This window comes from Nansenia antarctica, assembly GCF_963989245.1.
Source record: "Nansenia antarctica genome assembly, chromosome: 1".
Classification (NCBI taxonomy): Eukaryota; Metazoa; Chordata; class Actinopteri; order Argentiniformes; family Microstomatidae; genus Nansenia; species Nansenia antarctica.
Window position 1 is genome coordinate 68,983,614 of NC_137674.1, and position 15,631 is coordinate 68,999,244.

The window sequence follows — 15,631 nt, forward strand, 5'->3', positions numbered from 1 at the left end:
CATGAAACAGCATTGTGCTCCTGCTGACCTGGCTGCAGGACTGACCACAATACACACAGTCAAACACACCCTGATCTGCACAAAGGTGTTAAAAGCTTTAGCATAATTGTCACACACAGTCAAACACACCCTGATTTTTATAAAGGTGTTAAAATCTTTAGCATAATACTCATACATACACACACACACACACACACACACACACACACACACACACATATATATATATATATATATATACATATATATATATATACATACTGTGTTAGCCTGCGTGTAGAAATGCATTTCCGTTTGAGGACTGTTGTGTCATGCGTCGGTAAACCCCTCCCCCCCCCACACAAATCAAAAGACCTTTGCACCTAAACACCATAGCTGCTGTCTGCAGGGTAAGATTGATGTCAATGTGTGACGGCAGTTACCTCTGGGTGAATTAGAAAGAAATGAAAGAAAAGAAAAAAATATAATACAAATAAACAAAGTTACTTGGAAAACAAAGGAGGAAGGGGTGAATAGGCCAGCCACCATGACAACCGTTGTTTTTCAAGTAACTTTGTTTATTTGTAACTTTTTGTAAACTAACAAACACAACAAAGGAGAAAGACAAATTAACTGTGATAATTACAACAATACACACATTCACATACACAATACACACTCAACATGTGCTTGTACCCACAGGTACACACACACACACACACACACACACACACACACACACACACACACACACACTCAACATATGTTTGTACATGCCTGGTTCACATGCAGGGTGATTGATGGTGATGGTGGTTGGGTGGTGAAAGACAGTTACATTACATACCTACCTACCTACCTACGCCTTAAGCTCACAGCCACTTTACTACTTGAACTGTCTGTTTTATTACTAGTTATACTGCTAATTGTATCGTGTCTTATTTGTCACTTTTACAGTATGTCCTGTACTATTTTCACTTTCTTCTACCTAGATTATTATAATTTCTTAAACTATTATAATCTCTTCTACCTAGATTATTATCATTTCATTGGAAATTATGTTGTTCAAAAGCAATGTAAGACAGTTGTATTAAGCTCTTGAGGTATCTTCATTTACAACATATGTAATATTCTTGCCGAATAAATATATATATATACTATCATGAATGTACATGTAAAAAAACGGCTTTAGGAATTACAGATTGCGCCTTTAACCCAAACATATACATTTTTAAAATACATATTTCTTTAAATGACATGAAATCACATTATCTTCCCCTGGGAGATAGACTGAGAGGTGGTCATCCCCTGTTCATCAGTGCTTGGATCACTGCATCTCCTCTTCAACAGGAAGGGGCAGAACGTGGACATATACGCGTTCTTAAACCCTGAGTAGCAGAAACAGTACAACACAGGGTCCACCAAGCAGTCCATGTAGGACAGCACCATGAGCCCGTCGTAGGCCTGCACGGCTATCTCCTCGGCCGCCGAGAACTTTTTCACCCTCACGATCAACAGCACCAACCTGGCGATGGTACAGGGCAGGAAGCAGATGGAGAACAACATCATGACCGAGGTCACCAGGAAGGAGGCCCTCCTCAGCTTGGTCCTGTTGCCCACCGTCTTCCTCTTGAGCCGGTTGACGATGCGGACCGTGCAGTAGACCAGGACGAAGAACGGGATGAGGATCTGGGTGAAGAAGACCACCTCCCTCAGGCTGTCCGTCACGTCATTGACCAGCTCGTCGTCCCGCGTCGAGTTGGCCGCGCGGCCGTGGCTGTTGCAGCACTCGAAGGTCTTGAGCATGGTGGGCACGGTGAAGGGCAGCAGCAGCAGCCAGATCAGGACGGAGATCTGCGGGGACTTCTTCAGCGCCCGGAGGAAGTTCTTGCGTCCGGCATGGACCACGTTGAAGTAGCGGTCGATGGACGTCACGGTCAGGAAGGCCACGCTGGCGCCGCGGTTGAGGAACAGCATGAAGAGCATGGCCTTGCACACCGCCTTGTTCTCGCTGCGCCGCTCACCCCGCTGGAAGTGGTAGGCCTTGACCGGCAGGCAGACGAGCAGCAGAAGGTCCGCCACCACGATGTTGAAGAGGAAGACGCTGTTGGTCTTCCAGAACCTGAACCTGAAGAGGAAGACGTAGAGGACGGTGAGGTTGAGAGGCAAGGCCAAGACAAACTCCCCCACCATCACATAGGAGAAGATCTTGTAGGTCATCTTATTGGCGACGTAACAGTCATCCGGCATGGTGACATTGGCAGACATCGTCCTCCAGAATTAGAATCAGAATTAGGGAACCTGCAACTCCTGCAACTTCTGCCAGTTAGGGCCGCTGTGCACCACATTCAATGAGGCAGAAAGAGCTTCTCTCTGTCTGTGTCTGTGTCTCTGTATGTGGCTGCCTCCACTGCACAGCTGTGGATAAGAACATGTAGAGCACTCTGCGTGCAAACTTTTGGTTTTATCTGATATTTAGAGGAAGAAAAAACAAGAAGGTGTGGTTTAAAGGGTTTATCTACAGGAACATAGCAGGAAGGAGGTTTATCTCTGGTCGCATCTAGTAGCCATGATACAACACGTCCAGAAGAGGAACCTAGATAGACTTTCTGAGGGGACGTACATATTTACTGGATGAAATTACAGATTTAAAGTATGTTATTTCATTATATTCCATACTTCCCTTTCATTATATTCCTTGACTGACATACTGTATTGAGCACAAGTTGTGATGTAGCATTGGAATACTGATGTGAAAAGATAATGACATTTCCTACTTAAACGGACAATCTGTAATCTTTGGTTGCTTTTAAATTAATGATATTGATATCCATTGATTCTTGAAGAATATTACGTATATGCTGAATGCTTCATGAGCTTAGATCAACTGTCTTACCTCACCAGAAAGCAAAATACAACCTTGTTTTACTTTATTGTTGGTAAACTATGCAATTGTAAACAAACACTTCACAGCTTCAAAACATGGTTAAAACTATTGTGTTGATCTCATAGATGGTCAGTCCTCTGTCTATGTAACTGTGAGTGGTTACATTTCTCCAGCCCCACCCCTCAACTGTTTACCAAAAAGGTGGCGGACAGCCCACCTTGTTGTTTGAATTACAGATCCCACCTTTAACTTGTTCATTGATATACAGTACCTCTATAGGCATTCATATGACAATTATACAGTTATGTATAATACTGAGTTATACAGTAATGATAGAGACTGTTTCTGTCCCTCTGCTGCTGCCTATCACTTGAGAGAATGAACACTGAGCCAGAAACTGATGATGTTGAAATACGATCTCTCAGGCAGAACCAAACTTGCATTCTTGAGAGGATTAAGGCCAACTCAGATCTCAACGTCTCACTCAGACTGTCAGCCAATATGAACCTCCTGGTTTCATCTGAATGGTTTTACTGTAAGAGCCACTCTCACTGGGCCAAGTTACTAAACATAGGATTGGGTGAAATGTTCATCACTCAGTCAGATGTGTTACAGATGTACACCATATGAGCTATCTCTGACACATTTAAATTGATGTGGAAACTGTTAGGGTTAGGGTTAGGGTTAGAACTGTCAGCTAAATTGTTAAATAAATACATAAATAAGTGTTTCATTCCAGTGTTAAAGCAAGTAAGACACGTTTACAGTATAATAATAGTTTTTATTGAATGATCATTATTTACATTATTCACACATTGAAATAGGATTGTACAACATGTAGTGTTTCACAGTAGTGTTTAGACAGAGAAAGGCCTCATAGGATGACGTTGTGTTATCGCTTCCTTTTTGATATAAAAAAACCAAGAAACAACCTAAATAATTCTAACTCTTTATTGATGCTTCCTTGAAACAGGAAGACCTTATTTCACCACAGTCTTTTCAGACGGAACGTTCCAAATGTAAACCTTCACCTTCGAGGGGATACTTCACCAAACTGAACTAAACTCTCCCTGTGTTCCTCTTCCCCTCAGGCCTGCTGTTCGCCCCCCCCTGCCTCAGGCCTGCTGCCCGCCCCTTCCTCCCCGGGCCCGTGGTTGGACTTGACGCCTGCAGCCGAGTCTCCTGAGGTGGATGTGGACAGACCTCCTCCTCTCCTCCCTGCCAGAGACAGCCCACAGAGTCCTTCCAAGAACCACCAGTGGGTCAGGGAGGGGGGTCACCCCTCTCCCCCAGCCTCACCAGGAGATGGATGCTGGCCTGGGGCCGGGCCTGTGCCAACGAGCCCCCCCCCGTGGTGAGATGTGAATCATCATGGCTGACCACGTGACCCCACCTTTGAGGGGGACTTTGTAAATGTTTCTTGTGGGTGTAGTCTAAATAAGTTTTCAGGCCAGCTCTCGCTTGTGTAAGATTGTTTGGTAACACATCACATCATTTAGTATCGGCTGTACCAGGGACCTGTGGAGTAACACTATGTTTACATTACGTAAGCATGTTGTCACATAGTAATTAAGTAATTGCATGGGTATTATTATTATTATTATTATTATCATTATTGCATGGGTATTACGGAGTTCAGCGGTTTGTGCTATTAGGTAAGAGCAGTCCTTAGTAATAACACAAACCCAAGCCTTACCTCATTACTATGTAATAACAAAGCAATTACTAACATACAGTACTAGGTAACAGCATATTGACGCAGTGTTGTTTCATGAATAACTACAAAGTTACACAGGCTTACGGGCAATTTATTGTAAACTGTGACTGAGATTCTGAATCTCATTGAGAAGCGTAGATTGCAGCTTTGCAGGTTGCTTTCTGATGAGTGTATATAATGCACAGTTGAAGGCCGATGCAATAACAGTAGAGATCGAGATAAACACTCAAAACACAACACGCTCTATAGACATATATATCGGCCACGTCATTGAAGTGATAACAACAAAAACTACAATTTCTCTGACACACAGACATTAATGACAGGATTCTTTTTGTCCCAGACAATAATTAGTCACAACAGCGTTGTCATTATAAGTCGTTTAACGCGATGACGTCACAGGTGAGGCACAGGACACGACAGCGTTCTCATCATGAGTCGTTTAACACGATGACATCACAGGTGAGAGACAGGCCAGGTGACAGGTGCGTCATTACAGAGGGATAGGTAGTGAATAAAACATGTGGTTGGTCAAGAGAACATTGATATGTCTCACCAGAACAACAAACATACATGGAGAAATGCCGCCGTAAAAACTGGGTTTTCTGTAGAGTGTGTGGGGGTTGGGGTGGAGGCATGTATGGTATGTTGGCCAACAGTTCTTGTATTCAATGAAAAACAATTGTCCACACACATACACACACACACCAAAAAAATGCTGTCTCAAAGTCCTCTCTTTTGAAAAGAAACACTCACAGTTCCTCTTACCTAATACGCTGTGGTTGTGGTTGCGTTGTTGCGTCTAGGATTGGGGGTGTTCCCTGTAGAGTTCCCTGTGCTGTCCGGCAGCTGTATGTCTCCCTTCACTAAAAAGGGGAAGTAGCTGGAGATGTAAAGGCCTTTGAACTTGGTGCTGCAGAAGCAGTACACCAGTGGGTCCAATAGACAATCCATGTAGGACAGAACCATGAGGCCGTCGAACACCTGGGCCGCCGTGTCCTCCCCCTTCCACTCCTGGACCCGGGCGATCAGCAGAACCATCCTGGCGATGGTGCAGGGTAGGAAGCAGACGGCGAACACCATCATGACCGAGGTCACCAGGAAGGAGGCCCTCCTCAGCTTGGTCCTGTCGCCCACTGTCTTCCTCTTGAGCCGGTTGACGATGCGGACCGTGCAGTAGACCAGGACGAAGAACGGGATGAGGATCTGGGTGAAGAAGACCACCTCCCTCAGGCTGTCCGTCACATCCTTGACCAGCGCGTCGTCCCGCGTCGAGTTGTCCCCATTGGCCCCACGGCTGTGGCTGTTGCAGCATTCGAAGGTCTTGAGCATGGTGGGGACGGTGAGGGGCAGCAGCAGGAGCCAGATCAGGACGGAGATCTGCGGGGACTTCTTCAGTGCCCGGAGGAAGTTCTTGCGTCCCGCATGGACCACGTTGAAGTAGCGGTCGATGGACGTCACGGTCAGGAAGGCGATGCTGGCTCCGCGGTTGAGGAACAGCATGAAGAGCATGGCCTTGCAGACGACATCGTTCTCGCTGCGGCGTTCCCCATGGAGGTAGGCGTACGCCTTGACGGGCAGGCAGATCAGCAGCAGGATGTCGGCCAGCACCAGGTTGAACAGGAACACGTTGTTGCTGTTGGACTTCCAGAACTTCAGCTTGAAGATGAAGAGGTGGAGCACGGAGATGTTCAGCGGGAGAGCTAGGATGAATATGATTATCATCACGGCCGCGTAGAACGTGTACAGACGGATGTTCTTGGCCGCGCAGTCCTCTATGGCGGAGACGTGCGGTGTGGAGTCCATTCTTTGAATCCTTTCTGTTAGAATCCTCCCCAGTCAGAAAAATAAAAAAACAGTCCCCTCGACTCAAGACCAAAGGTATCTGTTCAGAAATCAGAATGTCCAGAATAGAAATGGAAGCAACTAAAAGTTCTCACTTCTCACTTCCCATCTGTCACTGTGAGGTTAGCAGAGCTCCTGAGCAGTCTGCAGGCTGGGTGAAACTGACGGCTTAGCTTGAGTCTGGAAGTTATTGCCCTGTTGGAGTACGCACACACACATACACACACACACACACACAGACACACACCCCCGCACACACATACTCACACGGCAGCTCCTATTGAGTTCAAAACTGTTCAGACTTGTTTGCGAAGCTCCACCCCTGCCTAAAGGGGCGAGTCACCGTAGGACGAAGACACACACACACACACACACAGGGACACACTGCACTCACACACACACAAACACACACACACACACACACACACTACACACACACACACACACACACACACACACACACTACACTCACACACACACTACACTCACACACACACTACACTCACACACACACACACACACACACACATACACACACACACACACTACACACACACAGAAGCACACGGCTGATCCCCTGAGAGATCAAAACACTGTAGAAACATTGCACCATCTCTGTCTCACACATTATACACCAGCCATCCCATATGTTAGTCCGTGACTCGGCGTGAGAAGTGGCCAACATATTCCAACATAGTTCCTAGTTAGCCCTGGGGGAGTTCTCCTGAATGTAAAAGCGTATGTCATTCTGGTTGCGTAACCCAATCGGATCCCTGGGATCCCTGGGAAGATGGGAGAAGGATTTGAGGTTGCCACAAAGCATACGTCTGATTGATGAGGCGCAGGGAGAGAAGCGTACGAGAGCACAGTTTGATGCTGGCTGGCGAGAAGTCAGAGAATATCTCCTCTCCTCTCCTCTCTTCTCCTCTCCTCTCCTCTCCTCTCTCGCTCTCTCTCTCTCTCAACATGGATTCAGGAATGCTGGCAATGTTTCTGAGAGGCAGTGAGACCTGAGAGAATGTGTCATATGGGAATAGGACTGATTTATAATGGAGAGGAATAAGACGTCGTTGTTGTCTTAACCAACCACATGTTTTCTAAATGTCAGGAAAAGTAAACAAGCCAGTCATTTGGAATGTTGAATCCTAAGGGAGGTGTTTTTTTCTGTGTGTGTGTGTGTGTGTGTGTGTGTGTGTGTGTGTGTGTATGTGTGTGTGTGTGTGTGTGTGTGTCACAAGCCTTAAACCCATTCTGCTGTTGCATTAGTAGCTAGTTCAGACAAGTCGAATTGCTGGTCGGTTTTCTACGGGAATGTCTCAGAGCCAGCTGAAGGACATGACCCATTTCTATCCTGCGTGTGTGTGTGTGTGTGTGTGGGGGGGGGGGGGGGGGTGCGTGTGTATGTGTGTGTGTGTGTTTATTTCTCAATGTGTTTCCTATTAGATAATCCATTAGCTGGCTCATGACTGGGAGTGAATTCGAGGGTAAATGATCAAACTGGAATGCCCTATGGCTGTTTCTGTCCAAACTATATTCCTGGATGTTGTGCAGTGAAAAACAACATACTTCCTGTGTGTCAAAACATTTATGTCACACTGTGAGTTTATTCAGCTAAGTACAATGTGTCCAGTGTAGTGAATCCAAACTTGCACTCCTGTAGCTCATGCAGTATTATGTTCTGAATTACATCTGGACATCTGGTTACCAGGCTTAGCGTAAACACGTCCCTGGAGCTGAGAGGAGAAGGAAAACACACCGTCTTCTCTCATCCCTGGCGTCCATTGATGCCTTTATCTATTCTTAGATTTACATTTACATTTTTGGCATTGAGCAGATGCCATTATCCAAAGCGACTTAGAACAAGTACATTTGCTTCAAGTAAATGAATCATCTATCCATCAATCATTGCAAGAAAGAGTAATCTATGCTCAGCTCAAGGGCATTTTGGCAGTCAAAATGCTAGAAATTGTATTTATTTATTTTTAATTATTATTATTTACAGTAGAGAAACTGTACAGGCGGGTAGAGGGGACGGAGAGGTTTCAGGAGAGACAGTTAAGGTGTAGCCTGAAGAGATGGATCTTCAGTCTATGGCGGAAGATAGGAAGTGACTCTGCAGTCCTGACAGCAGTAGGAAGCTTAGAATATGGAATTGATCATTATAACCTTTTCTTATTCTCGTATCAGTAACAGAAATGAAACTCGGACGCACATTCAGAGTTCAGGCTATTCGCACGTGTTGTGTGGTGAGAAAGTAAATGACAGTATGTCATATGAGTTCAAAAATAGAGAAAAACTCCCACACCTTGTGGGGAATATAACACGCAGACTGTAATTGTCTTGTTGTATGATATATAGACATCCCTTCAGCGGAGCAGAGGAACCTCTCACCAATCAAAGAGAAGAATACAGAACAGAGGGAGGATCACTGTCCAATCAGAGAGAAGGATATAGACCAAGTCCTTGTCCTGTGCGACCATTTGGGGTCAGGAGACAGCTGCCAGACAACCCTGAGGACAGGTATGCTAGCACTTAACATTGCTGCTGTAATTAGGCCAGACGAGGCTGATGAAGGTAGAAATCGGAGGATGGGCTCATTGTAATGTGTGGAATGGAATGAGGAATAGTGTAATATTCCTTTACAATGAAGGATGCATTACAATGAGCCTTTCCTCCGGTTTGTACCTCCACAGACACAGGGTGTCACAGCGTCGCAGAGGAGGCTAGTGAGATCGCCACATGTGACCTCTGTGGATCTAAGTGATGAGTCGATGATGTCACAAACAGACCCCACAAGCAGGCTAAGGCCAACGAGCTGCGGTCGGTGCAACCTCTTAAAAGTTCCCCCACACAACAACCGAACACACACAACACGGTTCCCCCTGAGGTCAGAGGTCAGGGTCCAAGCGGCTCCGGCAGAGACAAGGAGGACAACCCCAACTCCCAGTGCCGCCAGCGCCCAGCCTTCCCCTCCCCCCCACGCCCAGGGCACCAGGAGACGGCACCTGGACCTGTCTGAGGGCGACTACGCCAGCGACGCCCCCAGTGACGCCGGGGAGAGCCCACCGAGCGGCCCCGTATGCACAGGCCCGGGTCCTCTCTCCTCCACCATCACCTCATCCACCACCCCTCCACCCCCACCTCCACCTCCACCTGCAGCTCCAGCAGTGACAGTGACAGTGATACTGAGCTCAGGGACATACACTGGCACAAGACAGGACTAGGCTCACCACACACGCAGCAAGCTAGGCTAACACACTCAGAGCTAGGCTCACCACACACACTAGCTAGTAGAGACGCTAACACAGAGAGACACCTGACACACCCCCTCCTGGTAAAAACACAAGATCAGGGACAGGGACTGACCTGCTACTAAACACACAGCAAGCTAGGGTGACAACCTCAGAGCACTCAGCACACATGCAGTCTGTTAGGAACACAACCTCAGAGACAGATACAGATCTAACACACACACAGTCTGTTAGAGACAATAACACAGAGATAGCTGTCTTGGAGGGAAACAGCAGCAACAGCAGCAGCAGCAGTCAAACCCCCCCTCCTCCTCCTCCTCCTCCTCCTCCTCTTCCTCCTCAGGGCTCAGAGCCGTCCCCCCCCCAAAGTAACGTCCCAAAGGCAGGAGAACAGGAAGGGCAGATGTCACCAGGGGAACAGCCTTGGTGAGTGGACTGTATTCGGGCTAGATTCTCCCAGCAGGGGAGGCTTGTGGAGGTAGAAATCGGAGGACATGCACATGTGTTTTTCAAGTTTCAAGTTTTATTGTTACATCACATTACACAAGTGTAAGAGAAGAAATCTTAGGCTTCAGTTCCTGACATTGCAGCACAATAAGACAATAAGGCAATAGGCATAATTCAAGATACAAAAGTGACAATAGTACAGGACATTAGTGACAAATAAGACAGGATACAATTAGCAGTACAATAGTAAATAAAATAGATAGTTGAAGTAATAAAGTGTGTGAGCTTAAGATTTTGCAAGAGCGTAAACATGGGGTGTGCTTGGGGATGACAGTCAATTGTGTACAGTGAGCTTGTTTATGAGCCTGATCGCCTGGGGGAAGTAGCTGTTGGTTAACCTCTGAGTTTTTATACCACTTATCATGCCATTTCATGCATTCCAATCCCCTGTTACTGCCACTGGTGGACGGTAGTCTACAGTGAATAACGGTCAATTCAGATTTGAATTCACCCAATGGAATTCAGGAGTGAGTGAAAAATGTATAGATTCAATGAAAAATGACAAATAGACTTCCATGAAGAATCACTAATCGAATCTGAATTCAGTTCTTACATTGAGTAAGTTAGAATTTCCAGTGAATTGAGCCCAACCACATCTGTAGAGGCCTGTACTGTACGTGTACCGCTAGCCATCATCTTAATCTCCTACAGGAAAACAGACGTCGTCGAAGCCGTGCATGGTGAAAGCAAAAATGAGTCATGCATTCCGGAGCAACATCAACACAGAACAAGAGAGAGCGATGGAAATTCTAAGGTAAAACCTCATCGTCATAGTGGTTTTGGTAGGTGCCTATTAGATCCATCTGTGCCAGTCAGTGGAGGCTGGTGGAGGTAGAAATCGGAGGACGGGGCTCGTTATAATGCATGGAATGGAATGAGGAATGGTATCAAACAAGTTTGGTAGACACGCGGAGGTAGACATCAGAGGATGAGATCATTGTGATCATTCTAATGATGATTTAATACCATTCCTCATTCCATTCCATGCATTACAATGATCTCATCCTCTGATGTCTACCTCTGCCAGCCTCTCCTGGTGTTCTACCTCCCCCAGCCTCCCTTGGTGTTCTACCTCCCCTAGCCTCCCCTGGTGTTCTACCTCCCCCAGCCTCTCCTGGTATGCACCACATCTTTATAGCCTTTACAAGCGAGAGAGAGAGCGTGGCTGTGTAGGTGGACAGATAACAGCTCGATGGGCCAAGAGATAATCGTGGTTTTTCACGTTTATCAACTCTGCCAGCTTTAGATACCATCTTGAAAGTTAAAAAAGGGTTTTTCCCCCCCTCCCCCTCCATCCATTTCTCCCCTCCCTCCATTTCATCTGAACTACATAGAGGAAAGACGGAGCGCAGTGAGAGAGCAGAGAGAGATGACAACTGTTATGTATTTCCATGCGTTAGGGGGCACCCGTTGAGTGTAACTGATAACGTGGTTTATGATGCTAGTAAAGCAGAGTTAAAATGGATACCAATGTGTGGCTCTCTTACTAACAAGTGTATCTATTATATTATGTAGCGAACATAATAGCAACAACCGCCACGGACGCCGCATACGAAGTCCCGAAGACGGGCCGGCGTTGCAGGGCCAAACATGTCCGCCCAGAATGGACCCTGAGGAGGCCCAGTTAAACCTATGTTATTAATGGACCCTGAGGAGGCCCAGGCAAACCTATGCTACTTGGACCCAGATTAAGATTGACCTATATGATTTAAAACCATTTTTATTTATTTATATTTTTACCATTTAGCAGACACTTTTGTCCAAAGCAATTTACAATTAGAGATGACAGGGACAGTCTCCCTGGAGTAATTTAGGGCTAAGTGCCTTACTCAAGCGCACATTAGTGGTGGTGTTCCCAGATGGGACCTTCTGATCACCAGTCCAACTCACTATCCACTAGGCCACCACTACCCCTACCTATTACATGGACCCAGATTAAGATTACCTGGACCAGATTAAGATTACCTGGACCTTAAATTAACCTTGAACTAACCGATTCCGTTGCAAGGAAATAGGTCCACCTTTCCAATAACTGATTATTAAAAAAATTGCATTTCCCAATCTCAGTGAAATCATGAGCACAGAGCTGGGATATCATTGCAGTCATTCCAGTTTAATTCCACATTCTGACATCTCACAACATTGAGCCCTCAGGCCTACCTGACTAGAGCATCATTTAGTAGTCAAAGTGAAAGTGAATGGGAACTGTGTGTGTGTGTGTGTATGCGTGCGTGCGTGCGTGCGTGCGTGCGTGTGTGTGTGTGTGTGTGTGTGTGTGTGCGTCTGTGTGTGTGTGCGTCTGTGTGGGGTTTAGTTGTCAGGTGAGTTTTGTCCCAGCTCATTTCTGTGGAAATGTGGAAATCTTCCACTCTTTCACAAAGTCATTAATAGGTGGAGATTCAAGGAAAACAGGAAGGAGAGGAATAGTGTGTGTGTGTGTGTGTGTGTGTGTGTGTGTGTGTGTGTGTGTGTGTGTGTGTGTGTGTGTCAGAAAACAGCACGTATACAGAGTTACTCATGGTGTCATGAGCCTGTTTAGTTGTCAGGTGACTTTTGTCCCCGCTCATTTCCTTTATGTGGAAATCTTCCACTCTTTCACAAAGTCATTAACAGGATTCAAGGAAAACAGGAAGAAGATGAATGGTGTGTGTGTGTGTGTGTGTGTGTGTGTGTGTGTGTGTGTCAGAGAGGCAGAAGGACTGGTTTTAACTATCTCACAGAGACAGGTGTCTGGGTTAGTCCAGTCTATAACGGTGTCTGGTGAAAATGTGTCCTGAAAGCGAAAGAACATTATACTTTACTTATTACTTTATTATTATTATTTGTTGTGTTATCTTTACTCGTACATTTTTATCCAAAGCAATTTACAGATTAGAGGTTACAGGGACAGTCTCCCTGGGGTAACTCAGGGGTAAGTGTCTTACTCAAGAGCACAGTAGTGGTGGTGTTCCCAGGTGGGTTTTGAACTCATTTCAATCACCAGTCCAACTCACTATCTACTAGGCCACCACTACCCCCCAGCTGTACCCTACACATGATGATCTGATCAAATCCTGCTTCTACGAGTACGGTAGCTCTCCTCTACCTGTCTAGCTCTACCTGTCTACCAGTCTAACTCTACCTGTCTAACTCCACCTGTCTAACTCTACCTGTCTAACTCTACCCCATGTGATTCCAGCCAAGGCAGACACGGGCACCAGCCCTGACACCACACACACTCACACACAAAACAAACATTTACATTTTTGGCATTTAGCAGACATATTTATCCAAAGCGACTTACAAACACTAAGTAAGTGAATCATCTATCCATCAGTCATCACAAGAAAAGGTCATCTATGCTCGGTCCAGGGGCCATTGGCAGTCACAATGCTAGAGTAACCTAACAAACACACAGACACACACCACACACACACACACACACACACACACGCATAGGGCCGGACCTTACCGCTAGACCAACCCCCTTTTACGGCCTGTTTACTCTCACTGTTACGGCCATAGAGACTGGCTGGTCCGCATCCTGTGTTGAGGGGTGTGAATCATGCTGGTGTGACCAGGTTATGGTTAACGTCCTCATCTCTTATCATGAGTGCTTGGGACAGTTCATAGTGAAACTTCCCCTCGCTTGGATAAGCAAACACCCACTCATCCTCTCATTGAGACTGTGATCACGGCAGTTAAATATGCAACAGTATTGGTTGGTCAGGGCCGCTGAGGCTGTGTGTGTCTGTAGGTGTGCGTGTGTGTGTCTGTCTGTCTGCATGCTTGTGTGTATGTGTGTCTATATATGCTTGTGTGTGCGTGTGTGTGTGCATGCTTGTGTGTGTGTGTGTGTCTATACATATGCTTGTGTGTGCACGTGTGTGTGTAGGATCTCAGACAGCAGCTCTCCAGCAGCAGTTCCGGAGGAGGGAGTGTGACTGGTCCCAGGCCCACGGGCGGCTGCAGGTCCAGATGGAGGCCCTGAGCAGAGAGAACATGGAGCTACAGGGGAGGCTCAGCTCCTGTCCAGTGGCCGGGAGGAGAACTGACAGTCACTGGATCTCACAGAGCAGCAGAGAGCCCAGTAAGAACACATACAGAACCGCACCTAGCATTGTGACTGCCAATGGCCCCTGGTCTTGGCATAGATTTTTTGTTTTTATGACTGATGTACAGGTGATTCACTTAGACAAATATACTTGTACAGGTGATTCACTTACATTTGTCTAAGTAATGAATAATAATAATACATTAGACTTATATAGCGCTTTTCTAGACACTCAGACACTTTACAAACTGAATAGATCGAGTAGTAATAATAAAAAGAAACCAAAAATAAATAAAAGTATAGTGGTCTAATTAATTTTTAGATGACTAAATCTAAGTCTAAGTGTCTTTGTCGGACAATCTACTCTGTATACTGCAATTACACCTAGATTTCAGACAGAGAAGCAGCGAACAAGCATCGCCAGAGTCCTCTCTCAACCGGCATTTTTTGAAAAGGTATGGCATGTATACGTTATTCATCTGTGTAATTGTAGGTTGAATAGAGCTGATGCATAATAAACGTTATGATATTTGTTGATGTGCCTCTTGCTAAGATGCTTCTAAGACAATAAATAATATCACAGCACTGGTTTATCAAGTGTGTTTATTATTATAGCAAAATTTGCTATTTTTTTGTGGTGTGTGTGGGGTGCTCGTTGGTTTACCCACTCAGCAGCCTCACCCTCACAGAGAATGAAGTGAGACGCGTGCTGAAGGCGGTGGACCCCAGAAAAGCCTCAGGGCCGGATGGCGTCCTGGGACGGGTGCTGAGGGACTGCGCCGACCAGCTGGCCGGGGTTTTCACCAACATCTTCAACCAGTCCCTGTCCCAGGCCACCATCCCACCCTGCCTGAAAACCTCAACAATCATCCCAGTCCCGAAGAAAAGCACGGTGAGCTGCCTAAACGACTACCGCCCGGTGGCACTCACACCAATCATCATGAAGTGCTTTGAGAAACTGGTCCGGGCCCACATAGTCACACGCCTCCCGCCCAACCTGGATCCATACCAGTTCGTCTACAGAGCCCACAGGTCCACAGAGGACGCCATCGCGACGACTCTCCACTCCACTCTATCCCACCTGGAGAGGGGGAACAGCTACGCGAGACTGCTCTTTGTGGACTTCAACACCATCCTTCCAGACAGGCTAGTGACCAAACTACTAGACCTGGGACTATCACACTCCATCTGTGCATGGATCAAGGACTTCCTGTCTGACCGCCCCCAGAGGGTGCGGGTGGGCTCCCACACCTCCACAGCCCTCAACTCAGCACTGGGTCCCCCCAGGGCTGCGTGCTAAGCCCCATCCTCTACAACCTCTACACCTACGACTTCACCCCCGTCCACCCCAGCAACTCCATCATAAAGTTTGCAGACGACACCACCGTGGTGGGCTGCATCTCGGGGGGGGACGA

General features: G+C 46.5%; 2 protein-coding genes across 2 annotated transcripts; both read right to left on the reverse strand.

Annotated features, from left to right (window-relative positions):
• Positions 1–1,239: 1,239 nt before the first annotated feature.
• On the reverse strand, positions 1,240–2,244 carry LOC308152487 (12-(S)-hydroxy-5,8,10,14-eicosatetraenoic acid receptor-like; the record flags this gene model as incomplete). The annotated part of the gene is made up of 1 exon (XM_080525480.1): positions 1,240–2,244. The coding sequence occupies one exon, from the start codon at positions 2,242–2,244 to the stop codon at positions 1,240–1,242; it is 1,005 nt and encodes a 334-aa protein (XP_080381606.1).
• A 3,104-nt stretch (positions 2,245–5,348) lies between these two features.
• LOC308152497 (12-(S)-hydroxy-5,8,10,14-eicosatetraenoic acid receptor-like) lies at positions 5,349–6,386 on the reverse strand (the record flags this gene model as incomplete). The annotated part of the gene is made up of 1 exon (XM_080525492.1): positions 5,349–6,386. The coding sequence occupies one exon, from the start codon at positions 6,384–6,386 to the stop codon at positions 5,349–5,351; it is 1,038 nt and encodes a 345-aa protein (XP_080381618.1).
• Between the last annotated feature and the right edge of the window lie 9,245 nt (positions 6,387–15,631).